At 41.4% G+C, this 12690-nt stretch overlaps 1 protein-coding gene across 1 annotated transcript; it reads left to right on the plus strand.

Moving 5' to 3' along the window:
• Positions 1-6510: 6510 nt before the first annotated feature.
• Positions 6511-7494, plus strand: LOC126084469 (olfactory receptor 11G2-like; the record flags this gene model as incomplete). Its single annotated transcript, XM_049899069.1, has 1 exon — positions 6511-7494. A coding segment is annotated over one exon (984 nt), but the record flags the coding sequence as incomplete, so codon positions are not given.
• Positions 7495-12690: the final 5196 nt, after the last annotated feature.

The raw sequence follows: 12690 nt of genomic DNA on the forward strand, positions 1-12690 counted from the left end.
TGTTGCAAGGGCAAATGTTTTGTTACACACATATTTAGCACAACAACAATAACAAAATCTTTCTACATTAGGTTTTGCTGCATGTAAGTGAATTCCTGCCTCCTCAATATCCTCTAAATTTTCTGGAGGCCAGTCAAGACATAACCTTCCTTACCGCATGTTAATATGGAACTCTGTAGGCCATGGGCTGGTACCGGGTCATTTTCTTGGGAGGGTTTTGTAGGCATCTTTTCTGCATATGAAGTACAGTCATTGTCCTGAAATCATGGGCTTGTCATTACCTGATTAAATATAACCTCTTTTCAAATATGACACTAACAGTTTGGACTTGGTTGCATAATTAATTTGTCCAACTATTTCTGTCAAAAGGACAGTGTATTCTTTTCTTAACACACACAAATAACATGTATTGGGATGAAATGCAAAAAGACTCAGTAAAAATATTTCTGTTTCTGAGAGGTCAGTATAAAAAATAAAAAAAAAAAAAATATTTGATAAGTGTTTTGTTTCAGCTTTGGCAAACATAGTCTAACCAACTGAGTGTTACCAATAGATGAAGAGAAAAAAAAAAAAACTTTGTCATATACCCAACTAAAACAAGAACATTAAAAATAATACCAACAATAATTTAAAATAGATAAACATAGGTGTCCTAGGCTTGGTTCTCTAGAGACACTAAAACAGTGAAGCACATATAAAGAAAAAGAATTTTTTTTTTTTTTTTTTTTTTAGAAGCATATGTATGCAGAGAAAAAGAGATTTACCTCAAGGAAATGGCCCACACAGCTGTAGAGACTGGCAAGTCCCAAGTCAGGTGTCAGGCTGGAGGTTTTTCTTGATTCACACAGCTGTATGGATTGACAAACCCAAGATTGGCAGGTCAGTGGACAAGCCACTGACTCAAGGACTGTGAAGGCTGATGAATCCCAAGAATAGCAGGTGAGATGGCAGGCCATTGGCTCAAACTCCAAGAACTAGAGGTCAGATGATGATGATCCAGATGCAGGATCCAGAGCAAGAAAGTGAACTTTGCCAGAACATGCGTACATACATTGGATGCAGGCCACACACTCCGAGGAAACTCCCCTTACAACTAATTGCCTGATCAGATTACATCATGGAAGATGATTACATCATTACATAACTGCCAAGCTGCATCATTACATAACTGCCAAACCACTGAAAATCATGGTCTAGTCAAGTTGATATACAACCTAACAATCACAATCCACCCCTTTTCAACTTGGCACCTGTACACATCTCCTTAAGCCATACACAATCTCTAAATAAAGACAATCACAAAGTCATACTTGCACCTAACATGATACAACTAAAATGCATACAACCTAAGATTCACTGGCTTAGTTTACATCTTATAAGTGAAGGAAACAAAAATATTAGATGCACACATACAAAGAAGAAATGCTCATAGTAATTACAGTCCTTGTTTCTTCAGTTGGTCACGTTGTTGTAAGTGGTATTTAGAAGTACCTTTTTCAACACCCATTCCGTATTCCCTTTGCCCTCAGAAATTACCTCAGCTGGTCATCACTCTTTACCTGGTGGGGAGACCTAAACCTTCAACCCTGAAGGGTCTGGGCCATTATCAGTCCTGTGGGACTCGGGTTGTTGTAGTTTCCATTGACTTTAATCACAGAGCGTGGTAGTATTAAGAGATGCCTGTAGGTATCTCCTGTATTCCAAACATACTCTTTTTTACCTCCGTTATGCAACATCAATCCAATTTTGCCTTGGTAGTTAGGGTCAATAACACTAATCAATACATTAACTCCTTTCTTTGCCTGTTGACCCAGAGGCATAAGGAGGCCAAAGTGGCTGCGTGACATTCTTAACTTCCAGTTCAACAGAATACATGTTGTGTCTATAGGTGGAAGCATTCCTCCCTTTGAAACTATGACCTGTAGACATGCAAAGCATAGGGTCACGGGGATTGGAAGCAAAAATTTTGCAATTGGGTCACTAGGAGTAATAGTGAGTCGCACCAATCCTATCTACACCCCTTAATTCCTGAAACCATGAATCCTAGCTATGGGAGAAGCAGCACCATATATTAGATGCTGGTTTAGAGCATATGCATTGGAACATTGCCCCAACCCAGCAGAATGTTGCCACCTACCTGGTAGTGTAATTGTGTCTTTAGAAGACCATTCCATTGTTCTATCAAGCCAGCTGGTTCAGAATGATGGGGAATGTGGTAAGACCAGCGAATTCTGTGAGCATGGTCCCATTGTTGCACTTCATATGCTGTGAAGTGAGTCTCTTGATCTGAGGAATACTGTGTGGGGCACCATGACAGTGGTTAAGACATCCTGTGAGTCCATGGATGGTAGTTTTGGCAGAGGCATTGCATGCATATTCAGAGTCTTTATCCCAGTAAGAATGAAACACTGCCCTTTCCATGATGGAAGCAGTTCAACTAATCAATCTGCTGGATGGCCTCCTTGAGGAATGGTATCATATCGGGGATGCAGTGTTCATCTCTGCCGCTGACAGACTGGTCAACCAGCAGTGGCTATAGCCAAGTCACCCTTGGTGAGTGGAAGTCCATGTTGCTGAGCCTATGCATAACCTCCATTCCTGCCACCTTGGCCACTTTGTTGATGAGTGCATTGGGCGACGACGAGAGTGGCTAGAGAAAAAGGATAATTTCTTTTGATAGAACACATCATCTTATCCACTTCATTGTTAAAATCTTTCTCTGCTGAGGTCAACCTTTGGTAACCATTCACATGAGGTGCAAATATCTTCACTTCTTTGGCCCATTAAGAGAGGTCTATCCCACAGATGTCTCCTCCATAAATCCTTGTCACCAATTTTCTAATCATGTTCCCTCCAAGTCCCTGACCATCTACCCAAACCACTGGCCACAGTCCATGAACCAGTATACAATTGTGCATCTGGCCATTTCTCCTTCATTGGAAAGTGGACAGCCAGGTGCACCACTCGAAGTTCTGCCAGTTGGGAGGATTTTGCTTCACCACTGCCCTTTAGGGAGGTCCCAGAAAGGGACTACAGTACTGCTGCTATGTATGTATATATATAGTTATATATATATATACACACATATACATATCCCACTCTTACTCACCCTCTCACTGCTAATTGGAAGTAGATATTAATAGACTGATTATACTATTCTGTGCTACTACCCTGGACTCCACAAATTCTCTAAACAGTGATTGAGTTAATGAGATCTTAATGTAATATGTAAGAAATACATGAGAAGAGGTACTTTTGGCATATGGCCCCTTCCAGTCCTTAGAAAAGTTAACTCATTTTTTACACACAAAACTTAGAAGAATGTTGAGAATTTTTTCAAGAACAGTAAGAGAAAACTCATCATGCTATGACAAGACAGAGTTAATGTTAGACCATTAATTCTGAAGAAAACATAAATTTTACCACAATGGGATTTACTTTATCCACTAGACACAAAGCTCCCATATTCTTTAACTTTTCTCTTTTTTCTTCCTCACAAAAGGAAATTTTTGTTTTTGTATTTTTAATTTTCTACATATCTCTGGAGATTGACTATATGGCTGAACTACATATTTCCTTTCCCTAAGGATTGGTTTTAGAGTATATAGGACCATCCATAATTAACTATGAATTCATGAGACACAGCCACATACTTACTTCACATGCCTGCTTTTTATTTCTCCTAATCCCTCTCCCCGAGGCATCTAATTACACAAGGTAAAAGCAGATGCTAGCCTGGGAGACTGGCTTGCCCATAGGACACTTTGAGGCAGGAAATCACTTTTTCTTAAAAAATACACAAAGTATCAAATCTCTGGAAATACTGAAAATGCCAACCAAGGATAAATAGAGAGTACAGCATGCACTCCATTAGATTAGACTTTTCTTATACGTGGTGCTTGAACCCTTTCTTCCAAATTAAAAAATCAGAGACTACTCCCAAAGTCTCCTCTACATCATCTTCCAGATATCTCCCCTGACGAGACTCTTGGCAGTCATTGCAAAGTTAATTGTCTGAAGTGGAGTTTGTTTCTCAGTGAAGGTTCTGGAAATCCACACTTTGAGACTGAGGCAGAGAAGAAAGAGCACGCTGACCTTCGTTGTATGGTTCCTACCCAAGCCTAGGCTCCAGGAATGCAGAAAGTACATTATGTCCACATTTTTTTTTTTTTTTTTAGACAGATAACTGCAAATTTTTGTTTTGTTGTTCTTGGTATCTTTGATGAAAGATCTAAAATATAAAATCCAAATAACTTCAATTCCGGGGCAAAACTGTGGTGTTTGTCATTAACTGGGGTAAGTGCTGAGAAGCCTGCTTTCTAAAACTTTAATTTCCCTAGTTTTTGGAACTTTAAGTAAGTTACAGTATGCTTTCCTTTGAAAATAATAAGAGTTCTGTTATGACCAATAACCCACAGAGGATAATGTTAAACAGGATTAAAAGCTCTGTTTCCCTGGTTCTGTTTTAGGGGCTGTATCCACGTATTTCTACAGGGTCCCAAAGAGATACAGAACTGAAGAGAAAAGCTATACTAAACAAGTACCATTCATTAGGACGTCCAGGTAGGTTGAAGAATTAGGAAAAGCAAGTTTGTTTTCTGATGTCCCATAAATGTATTTTGAAATGAAAATAATTTTAATTTTTTGTTTTGTTTTAACTTACATGTGAATAAAATTGTCTAACTGGTAGGAGCCAAGGTTGGGCAAATCAGTGATGGTTTTATCTGGTAAAAACAGACTGCTTAATATCACTACTAGCTGGGAGAGACAAACCCAGGCAGAAAGCCAGGCCAAACCATGAGAGCGACTGGCTGGGAGTTCCTCCAAAAGAAGAACTTAATGAATCGAACATACGTAAATGTACTTAATAACAATACCAGAATGATCCCTGAAAAAAGTATTTTCCTCCCTAAAGTGAGGAAACAAAATTAAACTACTTTAGATTTTTCTTTCCCCAAGTTGCTATAAATTTTCATTAGATGATCATCAGAGACAAGGTCATTAAATATTTTAGAAAATCATGAAAACAATCTAAACCAGAATGTTGTCGTTGTTGTCATTGTTAGCAGCATAGAGTTAGCCCCCAGCTCATGATGACCCCATGCACAGTAGACTGAAACGCTGTGTGGTCCAGCGCCATTCCTGTAATCAGTGACAGATCAGACCCTTGTGATCCACTGGGGTTTAGGTCGACTGATTTCCGGAAGCAGATCACCAGGACTTTCTTCCTAGTCTGTCTTAGCCTAGAAGCGCCACTGAATCCTGTTCAGCGTCAGAGCAACACACAGCCTCCACTGACAGGTGAGCGGTGGCTGCACATTACTACGTGCATTGGCACTGGCCAAGCATTAAACCCGGTCTCCTGTGTAAGGTGAAAAGGTGAGAATTCTAACACTGAACCACCAATGTCCTCATAGGCTGTAATACCAACCCCTGTTTCTTCTTAAATGCCAAGTCAATCCGTCTCTCTGGCTGCATCTTTCAGTTATATTTCTCCCTTTCCAAAGGTTTCGTGAAGTCTTTTCCTTCTAACTATATCTTTACAGAAAATCGAGTTAAAGTAGCAACTGCCAGAAGGAGAAAAGCAGAGTTGCTCAAAGAAAATCTTTTAAGACCAAAAGTGCCAGAATTACAGAGCAATTCAGCCTTGAAGGAAAAAGAAAAGAAAAAAAAAATGTATATATATATGTGAGTGTGGGTGCATGTCTGTATACACGATTGGCCCCTATTATCAGAAGTTTACAGTTTAGCTGGTAGATTAAGAAATGCAAAGAAATATCCGTGGTGCAAAGTATAAAATGGTAAAGTCTTTGGTACAGAAAAATCCCATTCCATAGTTTTTAGAATGTTATTTCTCATTTCTCCTATCTTGGAAAATAATGATACATTGGTTTAATATTAATTCAACAAACATGTTGATACACTTACATAATTGCTTGCACTGTACCAGACATTAGTAGAACAGAGATGAAAAATACATTCCCTGCCTTCATGAAGCTTACAGGCTGTTAAAGGCATTAAAAAAAAAAAAAAAAGAAAAGAAACAGTTACAGTAGAGTATAATAAGTCTGCACACAAATTCATTGGTTAGTACAGAAGCACAAAGAATTACTACATGATTGGGTGGTCCAGCAATACTTCTTATAGGAGGCAATCATTGAACAGTGTTGTAAATTGCAAGTGCAAGTTACCCAGGTCCCTACCCAGAAAATAAAAAATAAATGAAGATGGAGAGAGAAAAGGAAGGGGTTCAAGAGATTTGGACAAAGAGAGACAGAAGAAAAGGAGAAGCAACAGACATATTAGGTCGCAAGAACAAAATGTCGCTTGGTGGACCACAGCTATTCTCTTCTTACTGGAGCACAGGGCTCAAGGGACACAGGGAAGAAGAAGAGGCTGAGGAAGTAGATAAAGATTAGGTCATAAAGAACCTTGCATGCTACGCTCGGTTGTTTGGATTTGGCTTCACGATGATACTGTCTCATTGCAGCACAGCTTACAGACTAAATAAACATCTCTGAGTCAGGATCCTACACCGAGCCAGTGAGTGATTTTATCCTTCTGGGCTTTCCCTGCAGCCGGGAGATTCAGATTGTCTTATTCACAGTCTTCTCCATCATCTACCTCCTGACTCTCATGGGAAACGGAGCCATTATCTGCGCTGTGTGTTGGGATCAGCATCTCCACACCCCCATGTACATCCTGCTAGGCAATTTTGCATTCCTGGAGATCTGGTATGTCAACTCCACAGTCCCAAACACTTTGATCAACTTCCTCTCTGAGACCAAGGCCATATCTTTTACTGGTTGTTTCCTCCAGTTGTATTTTTTCTTTTCCATGGGCTCCACTGAGTGCTTCTTTCTTTCTGCAATGGCTTTTGATCGATATCTCGCCATCTGTCATCCTCTCCATTATGCCACAATTATGACTGGACCACATTGTTTCAACCTTGTGATTTCCTGTTGGGTATGTGGCTTTCTCTGGTATCTGGTGCCCGTTATTCTCATTTCCCAGATGCCTTTCTGTGGCTCTAATATAATTGACCACTTTGTATGTGACTCAGACCCATTGCTGACACTTTCATGTGCTCCTGCCCCCATGTCCAGGCTTGCCAGCTACACCCTAAGCTCCCTCATTATCCTCCTTAGCTTCCTTTTCATCCTCATTTCCTATGCTCTCGTTCTACTTGCTGTGTTTCGTTTACCCTCAGCATCCAGTCAGCATAAGGCCTTTTCAACCTGTGGGTCCCACCTGGCTGTGGTACTGTTATTCTATGGTACCATCATGGTGATGCATGTGAGCCCTGGATCTAGCCACTCCACCTTGATGCCTAAGATCATGACCTTGTTTTATGCAATGGTAACTCCACTCTTCAACCCCCTGATTTACAGTCTTAGGAATAACGAGATGAAAAATGCTCTATGGAAATTTCTGGAGATGTTTACAATGTCTTTAAAATTCTTTGGCAGCAGGGCCAGGAGGAGTATGGAATAATCTAGTTTAGTGTGATATGGGTGCAGTAACCACCCTTCTACTCTCTCTCGTTGGCAAAGTCATTCATTCAGTAAATACTCACTGAATGCCTGGGGTTGTGGGTGGGGTTTAAGTGTTAGGGAAATCTTCAGTCAACAGAACGTAGTAGGGAGGGAGAAGGCCTTGTATTTCTATTCAACTTCTAGCTAGATTCTTTATCAATCTATGGTGATGTCTTCAAAAACAGATGGGACTTTAAGTCAGAAGATCTGGATCTGGACTTAATTTTTTCCATTTATCAGCTGTGTGCATTTGGCATGTCACAACTTCAACTGTAAAATGGAAATGGGAATTTATACACTACAGAACTCTTAGTATGAGGTTTTAATGAGATAAACGGGTACAAAAATTTCCTAAAACAATCCCTGACATGTATAAAACAATAAATGTTAATCGAATATGAATTTTGATTAATTCTATGTTCTCCTGTGCTTTGTCATAATCAAAAGAAACCACAGATCTCCCTATGAAAGTCACCTCCTCATTACCTTTGGCAAAGTCCTTTACAACAGACCTCAATCTTCAGTTGAGACAGAGTAGATATTGTTCCTCCATTTCAACTCAAAATATCACGTGTTTCGTTCACATTATACTATAAAAGTGGTCTTTAAACTGGGTTTTGTATACCCCTGAGGCTACATGAGAACTTTCCAAGAAGTACAGAAGCATGAAGAGTTTCAATTTCTGGATCCTCAATTTACATATGTACATTTTCCTAAAGCCAGTCTATCAAGGAACACACCTATGGTTGAACCTCTAAATGGTTCTTATTTCACACATCCTCTTTCTCAATTGTTCTTCTCCCATTTCCCTATTCTGACTCTTAAAATGATTCACTGCTTCTAGTTAGGGCATTAAATGAATAATTTCAAGCACTGCTCTCTCATTGTGAAAGCACGTGATTTTAACTATCAGAAAATAAATCCTTTTCCAATAAAAACTCACTGCCATCGAGTTGATTCTGACTCATAGTGAACATACAAGACAGAGTAGAACTGCCCAATAGAGTTTCCAAGAAGTGCCTGGTGAATTCAAACTGGTGACCTTTTGGGTAGTAGCTGTAGCACTTAACCACTATGCCACCAGGGTTTCCTCCTTTTGCAATAGATGGTAATCATTAGTTTTTAACACACTTGAAGGAGGATGTCATAGTTTAGGTTGTCCCAAAAGAAGAACCTGAGGCAAAGACTTGTGTACAAGTAGTTTATTGGGAAAAGGTCCCAGGATGCTGAAATAAGGATTGAAGAGAACCTACTATAATCAATTGGGACTTAATTCCACTGGAAACTCTGAGAATTGTCCATCTGAATGGCATCAGGTGGAGGCATTAATCAACCAGTCCCTGGTTGCCCCTGAAGATGTTAACTCCCCCATATTGCCAAGATGCATTGATTGGTGGGCTAAGCCAATACCCTTGGTTTCAGGAAAGTCCCTGAGAAGAAAGAAGAAAGACACAAAGACATGTTTTGATGTGGGAGGGATGGTGCCCAGCTGATTCTGAGCTTCCAACAAACTGCTCACGACCTCTACAGCTGTTTTAGTCATCTAGTGCTGCTGTAACAGAAATAACACACCTGGATGGCTTTAACAAAGAGAAATTTATTTCCTCACAGTAAAGTAGGCTAAAACTCCAAATTTGGGGCATCGGCTCCAGGGAAATGTTTTCGCCATCAGCTCTGGAGGAAGGTCTTTGTCCTCAATTTTCCCACGGGAGCTTCTCAGACACAGGGATCCCGGGTCCAGAGGATAAACTCTGCTCACAGTGCTGCTTCCTTGGTGCTATGAAGTCCCCCTGTCTCTCTGCTTGCTTCTATCTTTTATATCTCAAGAGATTGCCTCAAGACATAATCCAATCCTGTGGCTTGAGTCCTGCCTCACTAACACAACTGCCGCCCATTCTTCCTCATTAACATTATAGAGGCAGGATTTACGACATATAGGAAAATCACACAATACCAGGAATCATGGCCCAGCACAATTGATACACACGTTTTTTTTGGGGGGGGCATAATTCAATCCATGACAAGAGCTTACCTCTGAGATAGGTCTGGAGACCAGACATGGAGCCTCAAAAACATTCCCTGGAATTCAAACCTTGGATCCACTAACTGTATGACTTCATATGTGTCTCCATTATCGCATGTATAATGGAGCAACAATAATAGAAATTTTTTCATGGTGTTGTTGTGAGGATGAAATAAATCAATTTTCTTATCAGATAGCCTGTCAAAGTGTGAATACTAAAATACTTTCATCAACATATTTCATGCTTTCCAAAGGACGATTATTCTCAGAACAGGGTCTAATTTGAAAATGACTTCCATCCAAAATAAAATAACAGTAGGGAACGGGGGCCAAGATGGCTGACTAGGTAGACGCTACCTCAGATCCCTCTTGCAACAAAGACTTGGAAAAACAAGTAAATCGATCACATACATGACAATCTACGAACCCTGACCAACAAACACAGATTTAAAGAGGACGTGAGTGACAGAGACAGAGAACGAACAACTACAGGGAAGCAGAGACTGTTTTCGGAACCTGGAGCCAGCGTCCAAGTCAGGTAACCTTGGCGCCGTGCTCAGGACTGGGCGCAGGGAAGCTGAGCACCACATCCTGTGATGGTGCTTACATGGGCCACAGCCCCAGCCCCCTGAACTGACCGGGGGGGGGGGCCCAGCCGGTTCGCGCGGGTGGTGCAGCGACACGGCTGGCGGGAGGAGAAGTCGGGGGGAGAAGAAGTCCCTGGGAGGCAGTGACTGGTTTTGGAACCGGGAGTGCAGCGTCCCAGCCGGGGAACCTTGGCGCCCGGCTTTGGACTGGGCACAGGGGAGCTGAGCACGGCATCCTGCCATACTGCAAACACGGGGCACAGCTCTACCCCCCTGAACTGACCCCAGGAGGGGGCCCAGCCGGTCCGCGCGGGCAGTGCAGCGACACGGCTGGCGGGAGAAGTCCCGGGAGGCAGCAACGGTTTTTGGAGCCGGGAGTGCAGCATCCCAGCTGGGGAACCTACACACTGGGCTTTGGACTGGCAGCAGAGGAACTGACTGCGGCTTCTGCGGGCCTGACCCTCGGGGGCAATCTCTACCCAGCCAGCACACATAGGTGACACGCCCCTCGGGAATCTCAGATAAAATAGTCATCCCAAGCAAGATAAGTAACTTGGTCTATATTCCGGGGTGCTACTCTCTCCTGTTTTTATGAACCCTCCCCTCCCCTTCCCAGGTGGCTTCATTAACATTGGAATTTCCTGAGCCAGAGGGAGAACTGCTCCAGGGTTTTCCTTTTCCCTTTTTTTTTTTTGGTCTTTTCCTAACCGATTCTTCCGGCATGAGAGAAGCAACCACAAAAAACCCAGGGACCAAAAATCCTTCCCTAATTGGACTAAAAACACGGAACCAGCTCCATTCAAGCATTTGTGATCCACAGTCTCCAGCTTTCAACCCTACAGGGAACAAGGTGGCTATTATAATGCAAAGGCATTTCTGATAGGAATCTGACTGCATTTTTTCTTAGCGGATTTACTGGAAAGACAAGTTTCCCAGGTCTGATATCTCTGCTTATTCAACAGAGCCCTCACTGACCCACAACAGGGAACTGAGGACTGAAGCGCCCCCCAGACCACCTAGCCTCCTGCCTTAGGGGTCTAAGGAGTGTGACACCTACCAATGTGTAGAGGTACTTGCATTGGGGGCCTAAGATACAGCTGCAGAGCCCACCCACCAAGGTGCTTTAGGAATAGAGACACACCTACCTCACTGACACTTGGGGAAAGCCTGCCAGCATCCTGCCCCCCCTGGAGTGTGAACCCCAGCTGCTAATAGAATCTGGTGCACACAACTATCACCACTACTTCTCAGGGAGGATAGGTGATAGGGTGCATCACACACTTGATGACCCAAAATCAGATTCTACTCAAGAATAGTGAATGGACTCAGGCATATATACCTGGTAACAGCCCAAACCAGCTGGTAATAGGTCATAAGTGATTCAAGGGCTACAACAATCAAGACAGCACAATCTAGTAGCCCATCCACGTATATTGAAAGAAAACAAAACAAGATAAGACTCAGTGAGCAAATGTAGAATAAATCACTACAATATCTTAGTGATGGCTCAGAGACAGCAGTCGATATCAAACCACATAAAGAAGCAGACCATGATTGCTTCTACAACCCCCCAAACAAAAGAATCAAAATCTTTCCCAAATGAAGATACAATCCTGGAATTATCAGATACAGAATATAAAAAAACTAATTTACAGAATGCTTCAAGACATCAGGGATGACCTCAGAAATGAAATAAAGCAATCTGCAGAAAAAGCTAAGGAACACACTGATAAAACACTTGAAGAATTCAAAAAGATTATTCAAGAACATAGTAGAAAAATTAATAAGTTGCAAGAATCCATAGAGAGACAGCATTCAGAAATCCAAAAGATTCACGATAAAATTACCGAATTAGACAATGCAATAGGAACTCAGTGAGCACACTCGAGCAATTAGAATGCAGAGTGGGAAATCTGGAGGACCAGGGAATTAACACCAACATAGCTGAAAAAAAATCAGATAAAAGAATTAAAAAAATGAAGAAACCCTAAGAATCATGTGGGACTCTATCAAGAAGGATAACTTGCGTGTGATTGGAGTCCCAGAACAGGGAGGGAGGACAGAAAACCCAGAGAGAATAGTTGAAGATCTGCTGACAGAAAACTTCCCTGACATCATGAAAGACAAAAGGATATCTATCCAAGATGCTCATCAAACCCCATTTAAGATTGATCCAAAAAGAAAAACACCAAGACATATTATCATCAAACTTGCCAAAACCAAAGATAAAGAGAAAATTTTAAAAGCAGCCAGGGATAAAAGAAAGGTCTCCTACAAAGGAGAATCAATAAGAATAAGTTCAGACTACTCAGCAGAAACCATGCAGTCAAGAAGGCAATGGGATGACATATACACAGCACTGAAGGAGAAAAACTGCCAACCAAGGATCTTATATCCAGCAAAACTCTCTCTGAAATATGAAGGCGAAATTCAGATATTTACAGATAAACAGAAGCTTAGAGAATTTTCAAAAAACAAACCAAAGCTACAAGAAATACTAAAGGAAATTGGTCAGAAAACCAATAATATCAGATACCAGCACAAC

This window comes from Elephas maximus, chromosome 10, assembly GCF_024166365.1.
Source record: "Elephas maximus indicus isolate mEleMax1 chromosome 10, mEleMax1 primary haplotype, whole genome shotgun sequence".
Lineage (NCBI taxonomy): Eukaryota > Metazoa > Chordata > Mammalia > Proboscidea > Elephantidae > Elephas > Elephas maximus.